The sequence below is a fragment of the Phoca vitulina genome, unplaced genomic scaffold, assembly GCF_004348235.1.
Source record: "Phoca vitulina isolate PV1807 unplaced genomic scaffold, GSC_HSeal_1.0 scaffold8, whole genome shotgun sequence".
In the NCBI taxonomy this organism is placed as follows: domain Eukaryota; kingdom Metazoa; phylum Chordata; class Mammalia; order Carnivora; family Phocidae; genus Phoca; species Phoca vitulina.
In genome coordinates this window covers 45,502,567-45,523,109 of record NW_022589711.1, presented here as the reverse complement: position 1 = coordinate 45,523,109, position 20,543 = coordinate 45,502,567, and the positions used below count along the sequence as shown (strand labels likewise).

At 45.5% G+C, this 20,543-nt stretch overlaps 1 protein-coding gene across 1 annotated transcript in view; it reads left to right on the top strand.

The window, feature by feature from the left end:
* LOC116633680 (myosin light chain kinase, smooth muscle-like) overlaps nt 1-18,793 on the top strand; it is a 131,397-nt gene extending 112,604 nt beyond the window's left edge. The window contains exons 3-4 of the mRNA XM_032406251.1: nt 18,329-18,550; nt 18,767-18,793. Coding sequence (XP_032262142.1) covers nt 18,329-18,550; nt 18,767-18,793 — 249 coding nt within the window. The remainder of the gene's footprint in view (nt 1-18,328; nt 18,551-18,766) is intronic.
* The last annotated feature ends 1,750 nt before the right edge of the window (nt 18,794-20,543 follow it).

The following is a 20,543-nucleotide window of genomic DNA, read 5'->3' as shown; positions in this document are numbered from 1 at the left end:
TATATTCTGTATATAATTTAGATATTTTTAGTTTGATTACCTTTTAATTTTGGTCATAATTTTACTTTTGTACAAAGTTCTACATTTATGAGTTTACATATATTTATAGTTTCTGCCATTGGTGTCAAGCTTGGAATCTCTAAGATTATATCTATTTTTCTTTTAGCTTTTTTTTGCTTGTAATATTTCAATCAAAATGGATGTTTCTGTGTATAGTGTGAGGTAGGGATCCTAACTATGATTTTTTTTTTCCCAAATGATCCATACTTAGTAATACATTTTTTCCCCAAATGATCCATACTTAATAATACATTTTCCCCTTTCATCTGCAGTCACTTTTATCATATACTAAAATCTCATGTATATAATTTATTTTAGGATTTTTTGGACTGTTTTATTAACCAATATATATATTCTTGTATCAGAACCAAAAGGTTTTAATTATTGAGGCTTTTTAACATCTCCATATCTAATAGTATAATACCACTGATTACTTTTAATCCAAGGGCAGAGTAGTTTTCATTATTTATTCAAAACTTTTGATATGTTGTTTAGAAAGTTTTGAAACTTTCATTACATGGGAACTTTGCACTTCGTAAGTTTGTTCCTGGATGAAGTGTGTATGTGTGTATACTTTTTCTAACTGGTAATAGCTACTGGATATGAAAACAATCTTACTTTTTGAGTGGTTAGTTTATAACAGGCTAAAGCCAATATCAGAGATACATGTGTAGCCTTTAATGCTTTTATTATTGAACAAAAAATACTAGAAATTAGTGAACCAAGTTTTCAGTTCACAAAATCAAAGGATAGAACAAACCAAAGGAAAGCAGAAGCAAGATATTTATATGAGCAGAAATAAGTTCATTATGAAATAGGAAAATGATCTTAATTAATACATTTAAGGACTACTCTTGGAAATAGGCAAACTCAACCAGGCCAACCAAAGAAAAATATAAAATTTAGAAATGAGACTCTAACCACTGATCTGGAGTAGACAAAAATGAGATTTTCATGTTTAACTTTGATAATACATTTGAAAATCTTGAAAGAAACAGATTTTTTTCTAAGAAAATAGGAGCTGCCAAAATCGACTAAAGAAGAAATTGAAAATGTGAAAAATTTAGTGAAGAAACTGGAAAGGTTGAAGAAAATACCTCCGGAAAACACACTAGATCCAGACAGTTTTGTGAGTAAATTTATGAAACCCTTCAAAAAACACATCATTCCAAGCTCTGTATTTGTAGCACAAAGGTTATTTATAGTGTAAATGGAATATTTTTTCATGTTTTCTCTCACCTTAATGCATTCAGTTCTATTAAATTCTTAGAAAACTAGGATTTGGGTTGGAAGGTACCCCTTGAAAACATCCCAGCCAGAATGTTCTCTGGGCTCCTTATGGACGCTTCTGTGGATGGGGATCTGCCATGTTACACTTGGTCCCTTTCCTTACGCAGGCATTGTTATCTCTCCTTGTATGAGCCTAAATCTGCCTCCCTGGTTGTTGGACCCGTACATCTCTGTTCTGACATCTGAAGCTGCACAACACAGAGTCTTTTATACAAGAGCTCTCGTTGTATTAAAGACAGATATGCCCTTCTTCTGGTGTGTTTTATTTCAGGCTAAGTATACCTACTTCCATCAATTAATCTTTATGTTCCTTCAGTAAATATCTGTTGAGCATCTGCAGGGGGCCGGCTGGGCAGTGATCACCTCGCAGATCCGTGAGCCCCTTCGTCAACATCCTGTTAACGTGTGGCACCTGTACCTGGAAGCATGTGTAGTGGTGGTCAGGCCGAACGGGGTGGCCTTCTCCTCATTTGGACACTGCTGTGGTAATTCGGCTTGAGAGGGAATAATGTTTCGATAGGAGACTCTTGCCCAGCTCCCTTTACACGTGAGGTACCCCTACCTCTGATTTTGTCCAGTTGAGGATTTAGAACTTTCACATGACTTGTTTTCTTTTCATGTCTTTTTATTTGGGCCTTTGTTCCTTTAGAATGTTGATTCTGCGAGCTAACACGTTATGGCCGCGGCATTGGTGCCAACTTCACTTCTCTTGAGCAGACTTGTCGTCTTCATTCAAGTCATTAGTAAGAATGTCAATGCAAAGGAGATATATGGGGTCCTGGGACCTCCCAGAGAGACTGTGTCATTAATTTAAAAATACCTATTGATCACCTACTGTGTACCAAGCAGGGTGCCAAGCTGGTGATTCACTCGTGAGCCAAACCATTATAGTTCTTTCCATAGGCAGATACGGGCTGCTGCTGAGGCAGACGAGAGCAACCAGGCATAGGATGAATCCCAAACTGATGAGACCACGGAGGAAGAAGACAGAGTGCCATGAGAGCATAACTGCATGACCTTATTTGGAAAACCAAGAAAGGTGTCTCCGAAATGACCCTTGGGTTGGGAGAGAAGAGATACTGGTCAACCATCCACTCAGTAGTGGATTTAGTGGCTATGCTGGGCATGGAGAAAACATCAAAAGAGGCGTAATGTCTAGTCCCCCCTCTTGAGTAACTCCGAGTGTCACAGGGAGTTGTGCCAAACGTGCCCGGAATGACCAGAAGCGTAACCCGTGTTAGTGGTATAGGCGCTGTCGTCCCAGATTGTTGTGAGCCATTCTGACTGAAAATAGTCTCATTTTTTCCAGTAGCGTCATCCAAATATCCTTGGAGTTCCAGTATTTTGATGTTGAAACTTTTAGAACACCAGCTCCTTCTTGCACCTGGAGGCTGCCCATAAATCTCCTGTCAGATAATGTGTCCTGGTTTTATGGAAAATAGTGTCACCGTGCTTGCTGTAGGGCAGAAAGAAATATGAAAGGTGATGTAATGGTGATGAGTTGCCCCAGATTTTCTGAGACAGGCCTGATTTTAAACGGTCTGTATTGCGATCGGGTAAGTGTCTGCTGGTTTTAAAAAAGTAGTCACTTTAGATAATAGTGTAAGTGCAGGATATTGGGAGGTGGGGGAGCTCAGAGGGGGCTGGGTAGTTGGAGAGGCTTTATCCAGAGGGAGTGAGTGGTCCTGGGGGAGTGGCAGAGAGGGCGAGGATGGAGCATCTTGGATTTGCTCCTCGCTTCGTTCCGCTAGCCGTGCACATTTCTAGGGTATCTATCCTGTTCACCTAACAGTGTATGGTGAGCGTTTTTGAAAGGACAAAACTAGGAGGATAAGGCTGATGTATGACACATCCTATAGACGAACAGAAGTAAAACTACAATTATCTCCTTTTGCAACAGGGAGATAACTGAGAATTGGTAGTATTGGCATTTAGCTCTGACTTTGGGATATTTTCTGGGCTTTATAAATAAGTACTACCTACTTAGACCTGGAGCTCTGTCCCTGGTATCCAATCTGCAGCTATGTTTAGAGAAGTAGGCCCCCTTGTGGCCAGGGGTCAGGAGCAGCAGTGGCCTGAGCCTTGAGTCCTGAGTGCTGTTAGGGGTCTTTGCCTTAGAGCAGGCCTTGGTGAGTCATGCGGGGCAGGGTTCCCTTTGTTCCATGGGTCTTCCCCTCAGATGACCCAGCTGGGCGGTCAGAGCCGAGAATTCTCTCTGCCATGGCCTGGTTTGTGGTTTGCGCCCTGGTGGCAGACCCTGCCAGGGGCAGCAGAATCAGTTCAAAAGAAGCTGAGGGCCAAAGCAGCATTGGTTTTTTCCACTTCTCCTGGTCCAGCAAGAGGAAGGAAAAACTACTCACCTTGGAAATGGGACCCTGGCCCTGGACCCAGCTGTGAGGCTCTTAAAACAGAAAACAGCTTTGGAATAAACACTGCTCTCTCGCTTGCGTCCAGCAGCTTGCTGAGGGCTCGGAGCTCTTGGGCCCCAGGCATGCCCGTTCCCTCTGGGCTGCAGACTGGCCTGGCTCCCCTCCACCTCTGGGACAAGAACCCCTGATTCGTTCAGGCTGCGGTGGGCCCCAGTGTCGGCGGAGGGGCTAGGCGTGTGGCAGGAATTCCCAGAGTCGGGGGGCTCCCTGAGAAGGTGAGTGGTGGCAGTAGAAGGAGCTAAGCTTTTCTAGGCTAAAGTGGACTTTCTAGGGACATGACAAGTTTATGGATCCTTCCCAGACCCAACCTGAAAATGACCTTTTTAAACAAACAACGGAAGGTATGAACCAGACCATTTCTCAGGAGCCTCCAGGACCGCTCTCAATAGTCTGCTTCCCCCCAAAGCATCCCATCGGTACATTCTTCCCTAGAAATTGCTTCTCCTTGCCACTTCCCACCACTCCCCACAGGACTGCACCACCCATTCTTACCCCTTCCCCTCAGGCCTGGAGGTGACTATAGCTGCCATGCTTCATTCAGTCAAGGCCTCATGTAGGGTGATGCTGGTGCCTGCCCGCACGCCCACCCATTTTTAACAGCTGCTCGGGCTGCACCCGGATTCTCTGAGCAGTTACCTACACTGAGGTGGGGGCAAGCGCTGCCTACAGACTCCTTGACCCAGCTTAGTAACAAGAACTTTTATCTAATGGTGGCCCCTTTTTCATTTCTTCCAGTTCTCTATGACAAGAAAAGGAGAATAGATGCCCAGCTATTTCTGTAGATGGCCTGTTCACCATCCTCCTTCAATTAGGGACATTCCAGGGGTGGGGGGAGAAGGCCTATTTGGGCTGCAGAGCTCCCAGCACAGGAAGCCCTTGAGCTTCTCTTATAGTAGTCTGGCAAATAGACTGGCTTTGAATCCCCTTCCACCAGCCAGGGATTGGTCAGGCCAAAGCAGGTTCCGCTGACCCTGTTCACAGGCTCTGGGGAGTAAGAGGTACCCTAGCCTTCTAGTCGTTGACTATAGCTGCCATTTGTGGGGCTGGCCTTCTCTGAGAATGAATATACTTGGTGCCAGCTCAGCTGGGCCCCAGTCACCATGGATCCCTGGGGATCACATAGTTGAAAGGGACATTGGCGGGGCGGGGGGGTGGGTAGGAAAGCTTGAGTTTTGTTTTTACTAAATAACTGGGCAGCTTTTCCCTCCATTTTTTCCAGATGCTTCTTCAGAAAAGAAATTTCAGTGGCTTGGACTGGAAAGTCTAAATGTGCTTTAAATGTGTATTTTGAACCAGGACTCAGACCCCTTTGGTATTCCCCTGCCCCCAACACATCACCAACAAACATCCAGAGAAGCACCACATGCATGGGCTTGCTCACAAGAGGCCCTCATTTGAGGGTCTTGGCAATTGTGTCTTCTCTCTTTCCTGTGTCCCCTGGGGCCCTGCGTAAAATCCCTGAACAATGGCTTGTGAAAGAACGTCACTGCAGAACAGATCAAGCAGAAGTGGCTAAGGAGAGCTGCTCTGGTTAAACTGGAACTGTCTGTGTAGAGAGATTCAGAGAATAGAGGGGGCCCCAGGGTTCTGCCAGCCTGCCTTTGCACCGCCCTGGCCTGAGATCCTACTCCGCTAGGGAGTCTCCCAGCCCATCCCAGCGTAGGGGTCCCTGCGGGGCTGCCAGAAGGTTGGCGCCATCTTGTTTCTAAGCTTGAATGGCTGCTTCGTAGGAGCCCAGCCCTCTCAGGCCCTGGGCCCAGCTCCTTTGGGGCAGAGTGCTGTCCTGGGAGGTGGCCGGGGATTCCTGCTCAGCTGGCAGGAACACAGCCACAGCTCCTCCCTCTCCACCACACTCCTGCAGTCCTCCACGCAAGCCTCTTTTGGGGCACTGACTGCATGCTCTGGCGGGTTGCATACCCCTGTCATCCAGCCGACTGGGAGCCACTCCTGGGTGGAGAACCTGCTGTGTTCATCTTATTTCCTGGCCCAGAGAGAAAGCTGATGTGGCAGGAGAGCAGTGGGCAGACACAGGCAGGGACCAGGTCTCGCAGGGCCTTGTGAGCCATGGCTATTGGATTTTATTCTTAGTGCAATGAAAAGCCATTGGAAATTTTTTAAATAGAGAAGTGACTTTGGTCTGAATTATATTTTTTCAAACTTTTATTTCTTGATTTTAATACTTAACATAAAGCCATCGTGTGATAGGCAATGTAGTGTTTGGCAAAGGGAAAAACTTACAGATATTTGAAACAAAACAGAATTCAGAAATAAATCAGGAAAAAACACGTTTTTTTTTTTTTTTAGTTGTGTAAAGTATACGTAGCATAAAGTTGGCCATGCTTCAGTGTCCAGTTCAAGGGCATTAAGTGCATTCACACCGTTGTGCAACCATCACCACCACCTGTTTTCCCAAACTTTTCTCACCTTACAAAACTGGAACTCTACCCATTAACAATAATTCTGCACCCCCCCTCCTCCTACCCCCAGTGACCACCATTCTATCTTCCATCTCCATGAATTTGACTACTCTCGGTATCTCCTAAAAAGTGGAATCAAACAGTATTTGTTCTTTTGTGCCTGGCTTACTTCATTCAGCATGATGTCTTCAGGGCTCATTCACTGTGTCATGTGTCAGAATCTCCTTCCTTTTTAAGGGTGAATACTGTTCCATTCTATGTATGTACCACATTTTGTTTTATGCGTTCATCTGTTAATGGACACTTGGCTTGCCCTTTTGTCTGTTGTGAATAATGCTGCTATGAACATGGGTGTCCAAATACCTGTTCAAGTCCTTGTTTTCAGTTCTTTGGGGTTCATATCCAGAAGTGGAATTGCTGGATTATAGGGCAGTTCTATTTTTAATTTTTTTGAGGACCCTCCATACTGTTTTACACAGTAGCTGCCCTGGTTTGCATTCCCACAAACAGTGCACAGGAATTCCAGTTTCTCCTTGCCAACACTTGTTATTTTCTGTTTTGTTTTGTTTTTTTTTTTTAATAATGACCATCCTTAAAATGTGTTTTTATAAAAATAAAATGAAAATTATAAAATTATGACAACATAAACACCAGCAGATGAGAGATGTCCACAGGTTGGTGACAATGGAAAATGAATAGGTGATTGGTTGGCTTGGGTTTCAGCATCTTGTGTTGTGCTGTGCCTGTGGTCTGGGGAATGGACAGCAAGAAAAAGAGGCCAGCTGGTGCCAGAGAGTTCCTAAATGGCTGAGGAAGAGGAACGGGAGGCATCAGGTACTTTCAAGGCCTGGGTTGTAGAGTGGAGCTGAAAACTGGAGGGTCGATTGAAAGTCTAATAAGGAGCAGTTAGGCCCCAGGCCCCTCCTATGTCCCATGTACCAGGCTGCTGTTCCTCCCCCACACCCTGAAAGACCGTGGGTTCTCTGTGGAGAAACTGAACCCCACTGACTCTCAACTCTCGGACGCAACGCACAACTGAAGGCAGAGGTGAGGGGCTGTAATCAAGAGGGAGAGGGCTAAGGGCGGGTGGGCATCCTTAATAAGAGCCTCATGGCCTCCCCTCACTCTGAGCCCTAAATGCTGGTAGACAGATGTAATTACTGTGTCCCCATCACCACCACCAAAGCAGCAAGCATCTTCTTTGTGGAAATGGGTCATCTCAAGAGAGAAGATCCACCGATACTGACAGTTGAGGGTTTTTACCCAGTCACTCTACTGGGAGGTCCCACAAGTTGACAAGGCCCCGCCAGTGTGCATGGAGCTTTTTATTGCTTCACATATGAAAAATCAGTGAAGGATCATCAGATGCTCAAGAGAAGCCTCTGTTATGAAATAAGAGACAAGAAGGATCAAAAAAGGAACCAAGAAGAAATAGAGACCACAGTAAACAGTAAACTTTGAAGAAATTTTATCTCACCTTAGAGATAAGATGTTGCTTCCATTAAACAAGAAGAGGATATTATTCAAAACAGCTTTGAAAGGCTGAAAAAGAAAGAGGTCTTTGAAGTTAATGATAGCCAAAGTAATAGCTTCAATAAACTGGAAGATAAAATGAGAAAAGCTCCTGGAGAGAACAAAAATAAGGAAGAGAAAAATAAGTGAGAAAAGAAATGCAAAAGGTCATCTAGTTGGGCTAATATCCAACTCACAAGAGTCATATTAAAAGAACATTAAAAAAAAACCACACACAGTGGAGAGAGAATTGTCAAAACACACAAATCCCTAAGAATTGAAAGACGTGTTACCAATAATGAGAAGACCTATAACCAAAGATCCAGTATGATAAGTGAACAAAGAAGGCACCCACACGAAGGTAAATCATCATGACATTTTAGACTGTCAGAGAAAAAGGGAAGATTCTAAAAGTTTAAAAGTAAAACACACACACACACACACACACACACACACACGCAGCACGTGAGAGATGAGCGAGCAGCACGGCATTATATCTCTCTCGAGCAACACCGGATCCCAGCAGCATTGTCTTCAAATGCCATGAAATGCTGAAGGAAATGCCAAAATGCTGAAGGAAAAAAGGATTTCCATTTAGAATTCCATTCCTAGATGAACTGTACGTTGAGTATAAAGTTAGAACATTGACACTCAGAAATGCCAGGTTTAAAAATTGTAAACTTCTATGCATTCATTCTTAAGAAACCACCGGAGGAGGCTGTGTACAGCCCAAATGGTGATAGAGACCAGGAAGTGCCCCAGAGATGGTGAAGGACCACCGTGCATCAAGCTTAGAAAGCATCCAGTATAGACTGGAGGAGGAGAACAGAGTATTCCAGGAAGGATATCTCCAAAGGAGGAAAAAATAAAAGCAAGTGGTAAACTAGTTATCTGATGTGTTTGACCATTGCTGAGAAGAAGTTTATAGTTCTCCTAAGATGTTGAGGTTCTTAAAAAACTAAGAAAAACCAAAGTATGGCAGTTATTAACTCCAGAAAAAAAAAGAAAAGTTCAAGAAATTGAATTGTAACATACTATGCAGCTTGGCAGCGAGCAAAGTTAAAATGAAAAAACACTATACACTGGACATAAAAATTGTGGTGTAATGGTTAGGGGTTGGAGAAGGGCTTATGGAGGGAGGGGGATTTGAGAGCTAAAAGCTCAAGTTCCATACAGAGAAGTTAGGAAATGATGCCTACAATTTAAAAGAATAAAGTGGTTGTTATGTAAGGCTGTTGTTTAGAAACATGGGAGAAAACAAACACCAGAAGAAATGGCTGCAAGAGTTGAAGATGACACTCTCAAGGAAGTGGAAATTGGGGGTGGGAGGGGAGCAGCGGTGGCCTGCTTTTTTTTTTTTTTGTTATGACTTACAGTACCAGTGGACATTTTGACCATGTGCATGTATTGTCTTGGTGAGAATAAAAACAGCTTTAAAAAAAGCATGTTTGATTGTGTTTTTCAGCCTGGCGGGCAGTCAGACAGACATTGCACGAGAAGCAGCTTTTGACTCCTTATCTGGCATGATTCTCTCTGCAGATCAGGATGCTTGGGGACAGTTGGAGCCTGGAGACAACATTGTGCCATAAAGTAGCAAACTCATATGGCTGCTCTGTGCCCTTTGTGCTAGGCATGTTCTGACAGCATCCCAGAGCCACTCTGCTGGCCCTACTGATGCAGGCGGCAGGAAAGGTCCCGCTTTCAAAACCCCACCTGCTGTGTCCCCCCCGCCCCGCCACAGCCTGCCACCTGGGAGAATCCAGGCAGAATGCGTGCTTTGTGTAGTAACGGGCTTGGGGAGCATGTGTTGGGTCAGAGGAGCAGCTTGGAGAGACTGAAAATCAGAAATCAAGCCAAAGGGGCCAAGTCAAGTGGTTTTTGGGTTGTCAGGACCTTGGCTCGTTGTTGCCTACCTCTGCTTTTAAACAGAACTACCTCAGATTCTCAGTCCTCGTCATACAGGACCTTTCCGGTATGACCTGTGGCCAGTTTCAGAGCCTTACGGGATCTGGGCTTTGCTGTTTGAGGGGTGAGGAGGCACGGCCAGACGGTCTGCGTGTTCTTTGGAGAGCAGTCCTCTGCTGTGTCCGTTCTGCCGGTGAAGGATGTCTGTCTCTCTCTCTCTCCAGGTCCAACCATGACTGGCTAGAGACTCCAGATGTATTACCCCAGATTTATTTCCTTTCTGACACTCACTCGTGCCCTTGAAATTCCAGGGCTGCATTAGTCAGTGAGGCAGAAATCAGGGGATCGTCTCTGCCTCAAAGGTGCACATGGTATTTCAGGAGGGGATGAATGGTGCAGTCAAAACTACACGCTGCATATTTGTTTTAAAATGTGCTTTGTGATGTTACATTAAAACAGTGATCCCTTTTTTTTTTTAGTAGATTTTTATTTATTTGAGAGAGAGAATGAGAGAGAGCATGAGAGGGGGAGTGGGAGAGGGAGAAGCAGGCCTCCCCACGAGGAGGGAGCCCGATGCGGGACTCGATCTGGGACTCCAGGATCATAACCTGAGCCAAAGGCAGTCGCTCAACCAACTGAGCCACCCCGGTGCCCCACAGTGATCCCTTTTCAAGCGGGGTTCACCTCTTCAGTAAAAATAATGAGCCAATTCAGCTAAAGCAGAGGTGTTCTCAGTTAAAGTGTTAGGTTTTTATCCAGTGAAGAGTGTAATACCTTGAGGTTGTCTTTAAGGACGTGAGTCGTAGAGGACGAGGCCCAGCAAGCCCAGAAGTTTAAAGGACTACTATTTCTTAGGGCACTTTCACCCTGTTAATAAAGCTGGGAGCTGAGTGGGTTCTGGGTACCTTATTAGGAAGAATTACTTTGAGGAAAAGAGAGAGAAGGTCTGACCTGTAGATGTTATTAATGGCTGTAGTACCTGTGCCTATTTCATTTGGTCATTAACTTTTCCATGCAAGTGGTGACTGGTATCGTCCCCTCTTTCAGCTGTGTAAACTGAGGGCCAAATAAGTGAAAACACTTGCCCACGGTCAGGCAGCCTGTAACCGGTGCAGACAGCATCCATACACAAGTATGTCTGAGTCCAGAGGCCAGGTTTGTCAGGACTCTGGTCTGCAAGTGACAGAAGCCCCCTCCAGCCGGGATAAGCAGAAGAGATGTGCTATCTTACACAGCTGATCCTGAGTCCAACACGGTTCTGTCAGGCAAGGTCTCCATCTCTTTTCTTCTCTGGTCTGTGACGTCTGGTTCATCAGATGGCCTCCTCCTCTTGAGAGGGGGCAAGAAAATGGGGGGCAGGGACGGGAGAGGACAGCCGTAGAGGGCTTCAGGCTTACATCTGCCCAGCTTAGGATCTCTGTGAAAAGAGACAGCTTTGGTCTCCCTTTATTCGCACTTAAAACTGCAGGGAAGAGCTCTCATTGGCTGGCTTGGACCATACGTCCATTTTTGGAGCCCATGCCCATCGGCCAGGAGGCAGCTGACTGACTGGCATTCCCACCAGACTGACGTGTGGTGGGTAGAGGGGGATGGGGTGTGCGGCAGGAGATCTTGAGCCGGTCAAACAAAACCAAGCCACAGCACTTACTTGATAAGCCTCTACAATGCCACATGCCTCCTATTAATATTTGAGTATACCTGAGAGCATATCTCAACTCAGTAGCAGAAACGGTGAGTTCCTGGGCTAGCCTCACCAGCTGGAGAGGTCATGTCCTTGAAAGCCATCATGAGAGCTAGTAAAGCCAGAACCCCAGGGCTTTGTGTAGAGAGGCTTCTGGTAAGGCTGTAATAATCCCCAGCCACACCAGAGCAACTGGGAGTTCAAACAGGAGGACACTTGTGTTATATGGAAACTGTGAGTTTGGAGGAACTAGGAAATCATTAGTGTGACAGGTGCCTGATGACATGTAGGATTCTGTTTCTTCGTTGGACTGCTTCCGAGGTTTTTAGGTGCTTGTATCATTAGGAGGGAATCAAATCAGAAAGTTGCATGCATTGATAAGCTTGATCTAGATAAAGGGATAGAATTTTTTTGGAAAGATTCGGAAGGGCCTGAGGTGTAACCCAAGACTGCCAAGACATCACCTGCCTTGTGCTCTTAGGGGAAGAAATGTGGAGTTCTCAGACTTGCAGGGACAGGGGATGCAGGGGTGCCTGTGTCTTGGTCCACGGAAAAGAAAACTTGCCATAGAAAGTGAAAGTGGCTGATCACAGAGGGAGACTTTCAGCATCTGCCCCTGAAGATGTGTGGCATTTGCTGAACCGGTTTGAGGAATGGTTCTTGACATTCGGATTTCATTCCTCATGGAATCACTTTTGTCCTCCTTGTTCCACACCTCAGACTATGGGCAGGGTGCATCCAGCAGTCTCAGCCTCTCACTAACTGCTGTTTTTGGCTGGTCTCATCTCTTCCTGATGGATTCTGTGTGTTCAGTTAAGGCTTTTGGCTTTTGGCAATGGGATTATTCAAAGTAGCTGCCTGTCTACAGGGCCGAGTGCCAGATGCTGACACAGACCCAGGCCCCTCAACTTGGTCATGCCATGCCCGGCTCACCCTTCACTCTTCACCCTCATAATATACCCATGATGTCAGTTTTATGGACATTTTTTGTGGTCTAATTTGTTTGGGGTGTTAATGTTTTCATTCTCCTTTCTGTGCATCATATCCATTTATTATCTGAGTGAGCTTATACTTGCAGATGGGGCAGAGGATTCTTCTTCAACTAACTCCTCAGCACCATTGGTTTATTTCCTATTATTTTTTAGTTTTCAAATCACCAGCCCTGATCTGGTAGTCATTGATCATTGGGGAATTTATTTATTGTATAAGAAGCTGCCTCAGAATGGGGTAAGAAGTTCAGAGTCAGGTGCTGTAGGCAGTCAGGGAATTATAAGCAGGTAGACAGTCATGTTGCAGCATCGATGTTGTCCAGCTCGGGGGGGACATCCACCTGACAGGTTCTGTAATGTCTGTACGCCAGGCTCAGCCTTTCCCGGCATCGATTCCGTGACTCAACGAGATTCAAACAGATATTCATTGGCAACCCCTCAAGTCTACTGTTCTCCGCCCCGAGGTTTTTTAGCTCACTGCTCACAGCTTCTTTGTCTATCTTCCCAGCTCTCCAGCATCCTGCTGGGCAGCCTGTTTGCACCCTGGCCCCAGTGCAGTCCTGGTTTCTCTCTTCCTGGTCTCCCTCCATCTCCGAGGGGGGCAGAGCCTCAGGTGCATCTCTTGCCCGATCTGGCTGATACATTGGCTTTGCAGCTGCGTGGGCTTGTGCGACGCGTACAGGGACAGGCCTGTCCAGGAACAAAGGACTTGTAGGAGATCATCAAAAATAGCAAAATCACCCCCCCCCCCTTTTACTGCCTGCTAGGCTAAGATGGCAGATGCATTGCTCCGGGTTTTGCCAGGGCTGTGGAGATAGGGAATCTGTCACTGCTCTGGGCTCAGCCTGTGGTGGCCTGTCCCAGACACCTTGGAATAGACTGAAAGCCCTTCACACATGTCAGAGAAAAACCAAGAGACTTAGTGCCTTTAAGAATGTCTCACTTTCAGTCAGTAAGTAAATCTCAAAACAGCACCAGCTTCTGAGAAAAAGGCTCTCAAATATGACAGGTAGGTGTCATATTGCCACTGAGTAAGCTGCCCACTTTCTCCTCATCATCCAACACAGGCAGAATGAGCCCCCATTCCCTTTAAAGGTCTTTTGAGGACGTAAAGGTTTTTGAGGACATTTTATGGAGCTGGAACACAGTTTTACTATTTTAAATTATTATAGGGGTTATGGTTACTGTATCTTTATTTTTATGACAAGTTGTTGGTTATGCTCTTGGTTTATTTGATCCCAGGCTTTTGTTCAAGAACACAACCTCCAATTAAATGTGGTTACTGTGGCAAAAATACAATTCTCCTTAGAATGACCCTCTGTGGGGTTGTTTCCAAAAACTCATTATGGTGAAAAGTCAAGGCTGCCTGTTCGTGTCCATGAGCATGTCTCCTTGTGGTCACTTGGTTTTCCTGTATGGAGGATTAGAGGGTACAAAGGCTGTGGGCTGGACCCAGAGGAGACTGGAGGGAGAAACGGGAAGCTAAGTGGGTCACCATTCAGAAGCATACTACCTTGGTATACTGCCCAAGGCCCCCTGATGGAAGGGGCCTTAGCTATCAGGAGCTGTTTTCTCTTCAATGAAAGAAGGAATTACAATCTGAAGGGGCTAGGAAGCCTTGCCAGTCCCAGGACTCCTGCACACGTACGGCACTAATCCAGTCTATTTTAGACTGTTCAGGTTGCTGGAACAGAAATACCATGGACTGGGGGGCTTAAACAACAGAAATTTATTTCTCACAGTTCTAGTGGCCGGAAGTCCAAGATCAAGGCACGGCTAGATTCAGTATCTGGTGAGGGCTTGCTTCTTGGTTCATAGATGACTGTCTTGTTGCTGTGTCCTCACATGGGGGAAGGGGTGAGGGAGCTCTTCAGTGTCCCTTTTATAAGGGCACTAATCCCATTCATGAAGGCTCCAATTTCACAACCTAATCACCTCCCAAAGGCCCCATCCTAATACCTCCTAATACCATCACATTGGGAGTTAAATTTCAACTTAGGAATTTTGGAAGGACACAAACATTTAGTCTATAGCCCTGCCCTATTGTCACTCTGGGGGAACAACCCAAGGCTTGTGTGTGGCATGGCCATATCTTTTATGAACCTTTTGACTTTTTCTCCAAGCGGGGAGCAGACATTGCTTTAACCTAGAAGAGATTTAGGGTCTCTTAGGGAAAGACACTTATCAGTGCTTTAGGTTCTACAGTATTTGTCTCACCAAAAACATGAATTTACAATGAGGAATAGAGAGACAACCACTCAACTTGGAGACCAAAATTGTGGTCCCAGGTCTCCACTCGATCTGCCATTTACTGGCTAATCATCGACTTCTTTGGGCCTCTTTCCTCAGCTCTCTGGGTTCAGTAATATGATTGGCTTTGCTTGTCGTCACTGACACTGTCGGAGCCCCACCCAGACCCCCTTCACCAGGCCAGTATACCCATGCCCAGCAGCTGTGTTGGCTAAGGGGTCACAGATGGGGTTCCCTGAATCCCTGCTTCAGGTTCTGCTTCTGGGTACCCCAATCCAAGACCCTTTCCTCATAGGGTTGCAAGAATCAAATAAGATTCTGTATGTGAAGGTCCTCTAAAAACTAAAATAGCAGTGGGTTTTTAGTGTGGCCTTGGACCAGACTATAAAAATCCTAGCTGTGGCTTCTTGGCCGAAGGCCTGTGATGAAGGCAGATAAGGCACCCAGGGAAGGCAGGGCTGTTGTCTTGCATCCCAAGGAGGTGAGCCCAGGCTTCTTTCTCTTCCCCACCCAGGAGTGCAGGATAGTGGGCAGACAGTAAAAATGGGTTTCCATGAAGCTGATTGTCTTTCGGTATTATTAGGTAGTGGTTGAACATGTTTTTCTCCTATTGGGAAGATAAGAATTGGAGCTGCAAATCATTTCAGACCTGGGAACTGAGCGAGGTCACAGAAATCCTTGCCTGTGCTTCAGACGCAAGGTGCTACAAAAGTCGCACAGCAAACTGCAACTTTCTAAGAGGCACCAGTTTCAGCATATTTAAAAATCTAAAATTTATTTTAATGCAGCATTTCACAGGCAAATCGGCTGGGGGGAGGGGGTGGTGTAGAAAGCAAGAGGAAATTGAAAGGAAAGAGAGAGCTGAGTCCGCGAGGTCTAGAACACTTGCAGTGTCCCCAGTTAATTATTGATGCCCCCGGGCCTGTGGGCCACGGGAGTCGCCTTGCTGCAGGGGGCCAGAGTACTGGCTAATGGAATGCTAACCATGCCTTTGGTGAAGTTAATGATTTATCTCCTCCCATTACAGTGCTCTACTCCCTTTCTCTGAAGCTCACAGAAGCCTGTGTAATTATCTTCTGGAGGTTAGGCTGGCCATGCCTAATGGGGCAGAGGAGAAGACAATGGTCATTTGCAAACTCACTATAGGACCAGACTTTTAGTGGGCTTCCTTTTATAGGAAAGAGTATTTTCCTTAGTTGTTTTCCAAAAATATGCTTTAACAAAGTAATTGTTGTCTGATGTTCCTTTGTATGAACTTTTGCCAAGATAGCATCACAGGATGACATGATTTTATATGGGTACACATTTGTCACCATCAAAGATGCATAATGTTTATTTGTAGAGTGCTTTTATTTCCATTGCTAGATTTAAGTACCTTGAGGGCCTCAACAAATTAATGAATGTTTGTGCTGTGTGTTTATTATACATACTAATATAAAAGAAACATGGGGCGCCTGGGTGGCTCAGTCGGTTGGGCGTCTGACTCAGTTTTGGCTCAGGTCATGATCTCATGGGTTGTGGGATGGAGCCCACGTCGAGCTCCATGCTCAGCGCACAGTCTGCTTGAGATTCTCTCTCCCTCTACCCCGCCCCCGACTCTGCGTGCGCACGTTCTGGCTCTCAAATAAATCTTAAAAAAAAGGAAAAAGAAAAACGTATTTTCATTTAAATTTTTTTCTATTTCACAAAGGCCAGATATGTTATTTGCAGAAATACCAGAAAATAATTGTTCAGTAAAGAAAAAGAGGAGAAACCCAGAGATAAACCACAGTTAACACTTTGTTTCATATTATATATAATAGATGTCAGAGCTTATCTGTCCAAGTGAATGCGGACCCCTCATCACGATCCACCTCAGAGAGGATATGAGTGCGCTGGTGACAAACATTGTTGTCTGCTTCTGGGGGACATGACTTCAGAATCTCAGCGTTCCCTCACAGATACTCAATCTCTGTCATGAAGATGGCTTAAATTTTAATGGGAAAGGGATTTTTTTCGCCAGAATTTATAAATCTGATGAACAATATTGATTTGAGGTTTTGATTTTTTTGTTTTCTGTTCTTTTTTTTTTTTTAACTGAGGCCAGACTACGAATTAGTGAGGATGGGGAGGCGGGCCTTGTGAGATTTATAAGGTGGCACTGATGGGGTGACTATGGAATAACCAAAGAGGGGATTGTTCACTTTGGGGGTTTTCCCTGTGTTTCCAGGCTTCCTTCCCTAGGAAGACATCTGCATCCCGGGCTACTGAGAAGTGGGTTTGAGGATGAGTAGGAGGTGGGATGCCTGGGAAAGGAAGTGAGCAGAGTCCAAAGATGACCCCTGAAATTGTTAGCACAGTTGTTTCTGCGTTGGTGTGCTTAGGGAACTCACTGTGATTGGATGCCAAGTTTGGATGCTCTCTCTCCCCTGTGCTGATACAGCAACTTCTCTGAGCTTGCTGGGGTGTGAGGAGGTCATTGAAGGCTTTCTTTGTAAAGTCAGTTTGGGGTCATCCAGCAAATTTTGGTTTCGTGTCATCCATATCCATTGTCTCTTGTCTTGCCGTGGATACATGGGTAAGAGCTATTGCTACCACCATTTTATAATACAAACAACTACTTGCTCAGAAGACTTCTGTGATGTATGCTATGCATTTTCCAGTGCTAAAATCCCTTAATTCTGGGTCCCAGGCTGTGTATCGATGGGCCAGTCTGAACCCTGCTCCTTTGAAGATGAGTCCATTCTCAGGGGCCTGTTGAGTTTCAGGGTTTAGAGGAAACTTCTTTCTCTGAAACCCAAGGTGATTTCTTTTCTTGGAATTTGTCTCTCTTAATTTTTCCCTCTTTGGGGAAATAGCTTCTCTCCAAACAGGTTACTGTAAGGCTCACATGTGTCAGGTACTTAGAAAAGGGCTTAACACTTAGCGTTCAACAGATATTAGCTACTAACTAGTATTAGAGACAGAGCGGTCTAAAGCTGCCCTGCTCCGTAAAAACATCAAGCAAAAGCCCACGTGGTGTTGTAACTTTTCTAGTACCTCATTAAAAAAGGAAAAAGAAACAGGTTAAATTAATTTTTACAATATATTCCACTTAACCCAACATGTCAAAAATAGGATCTTTCAACATGTAATCAATATTTTTAAATCATCAAGATAATTTTACGTTCTTTTTTTCATACTAAGTCTTCAACACCCAGTGTGTAATTTATACTAACAGTGCAGCTCAGTTAGGACTAGCCACACTTGCAGTGCTCCATCGCCCCGTGTGGCTGGCCTGGCTACCAGCCCAGGCAACTCAAGTCTAGAACATTTTTAGTTCTGGAGACCAGAAGTACCAGCATCATCTGAGACCTTGTCTGAACTGAAGAATCTCAGGCCCCACCCCAGACCTAGAGAAGCAGAATCTGCATTTTAACCAGTGATTTATTTGCATATCTGAATGGGAAGCACTGGTCTAGAATGGCCGCGCTCAGTCCTCACCCCCTGGGATTCTGATTTAATTGGTCCAAGGTAGGCGCTGGGCACTGGTATTTTTTTGAAGCTTCCTCTGGTGATTCTAATGTGCAACCAGGCTTGAGTCACTTGTGTAGTGGGCCCTGGAGCCAGGATGCCTGGCTCTGCCACTTTCGACCTTTGAGATCTCAGGAAATCTGCCGCAGGACTCTCTGTGCCTCAGTTTCTTCATGTCGTGAAAGTCGTATCTGCTTCAAGGAATGTAATGAGTTAATACGTGTAAAGCACTCAGAACCACACCTGGCACGTAGGAAGCACTCCTGAAATATAGGCGCTCACCCTTTCTTCTTTTCCTTAAAGGTCCGGGGTTACCCAGAGCCCCACGTGACATGGCACCGAAATGGGCAACCCATCACCAGTGGGGGCCGCTTCCTGCTGGATTGTGGTGTCCGGGGAGCTTTCAGCCTTGTGATTCGTGCTGTCTGTGAGGAAGACAAGGGAAAGTATACCTGTGAAGCCGCCAATGATAGTGGTGCCCGCCAGGTGACAGTGGAGTTGACGGTGGAAGGTGAGTTTCAGGAAGTGAGAGCCGTGGGGGAAGACAAGCTGTCAGTTTCCCCAAGGCCTGCAGCTCCTGCGTCCGCCCTCTCTCGGGCAGAAGAGAAACCCGCAAGAGAAAGCATGCCCATCCCTGAACTCAGGACCTTTCATCTAATGGGGGAAACGTGGTTCCTGCGAACAAGGGAAGCATCCCAGGAGACACTGTCCAGCTCACATCGCCTCACTTTCCTGCTCCAGCCTTCCAATGGCTTCCCCTCACACTGAGACTGAGACCCATCCCTCACTCTCGGCCAGGCCCCCTGCCCTTCCTTGAGCTAGCCGCAGGGCCTTGCCCTGCCATTCCCTGTCAAAGCAAGAGCTCTGTCCACAGCCCTCACCTCCTTCACGTCTCTGCTCATGTGTCCCCTCCTTAGAGGACCCTTTCTGACCACCCCATCAAGACTCTCCATCCTCCCACCCCCCCTGAATATTTTCTTCCAGCACTCATCACTGCTTCCCATTTTTTTAATTCTCTCCTCCACCCTCACCTTTAACTAGAAACGCTAGGAGGCAAGGGACTTGGTATCCTTTATGCTCTATCTCTAGCGTCTAGAAAACTTCATGGCACAGGATAGATACTGAAATATTCGGAGAATGAATGAACAGTGTTTCTTATCATCATTATAAAGTAACACTCGCTTATTTATAAAAATTTTGTTAAACTCAGAAAAATATATAGGAGATAAATATACCATTTGACCATCGGTAAAACTGTTTCTTTTGCTGCTAGTGTATCCCCCACGTGCTGAAGCCCCTCCACTGGGGAGAACATTTCCAGTTCAGGCCACTGGCTGCCGCTTAAAGGCCTGATGTCCAAAAGGATGTGGGGGTTTGTCAGACCGTCAGAGGTTCCCTCGACTCTTACAGGCCTTTCTAAGGGCTAATAAACCAGAAGTCCAGACTCACTTTCTCCCCTCTCAGGAGACAGTCTTCCAAACCTGGTTTTGGGGGCATTGTATGTGAGGATTAAAGTAACCAGAGAAGGTTCCAGAAGGGGTGAAGTACACCTGGGCCAATGTTTTCCCTGCTTCCCTACATCATGGAAAGACAGACAGGCTGTTTCACGGAACAGAATGTGCATAGTTTGGATGCTTTCCCCAAATTCTTTAACTGAGTGACTCATTCCTTTTAATGACCTTCAACTGCCTGTGGGCTGGAGCATTCCAGATAGAAAGTGGCCCCTGATCAGAGTCTCTGAATGGCCCTCATCTAGGACAATTCTGGTACTGTGCTTTCTTCTATAGTTTTCAATATCCAAACTTTGAGTTGAGGCTCACAAAAAAAATTACTTTCCCCCCTGTATTAGTCAACTCAAGCTGTCATAACAAAATAACTGCATACTACATGGCTTCAATAACAGACACTTATATTCTCACAGTTCTGGAGGCTGGAAGTCTGAAGTCAGGGTCCAGCTGGGTCTGGTTTCTGGTGAGAGCTCTCTTCCTGGCTTGTAGATGGCCACTCTGTCCTCATATGGCATAGAGAGAGCTCCAGTGTCTCTTCCTCTTTTCATAAGGGCAACAGCTCTACTAGAGTAGGGCCCCGCTGTTATGACCTCATTGAACCTTTATCACTTTTTCCCAGGCCCCGTCTCTGAAGACAGTCACACTGAAGGTTAGGGCTTCCACCTAGGAATTTGGGTGGGGACACAAAAATTCAGTCTGTAATACCTCTTTTCTGGCTTTCTGTTTATTGCCAGAGAAATGGGGTATTATGAGTCAGAGTTCCAGGGTTCTGGGCCCAACTTTTGCCAGTCATATGTGTAACTTTAAACCTCTGGCCCTCTGTTTCTGCAGAGAAAGGGTTTTAATTCAGTGGTCTCTATAGACGGCTAGCCTTTGTTTTCTGTGATCCATTTAAAAGGAATGGAATGGGTTAGGCATGCAGAGGAGGTATATAAAACCCAGGTAATATGAAATCTTTTTTTCAATTCCCATTATTGAGGAAGTTAGAGCTGATGACCTACTAAAATTTT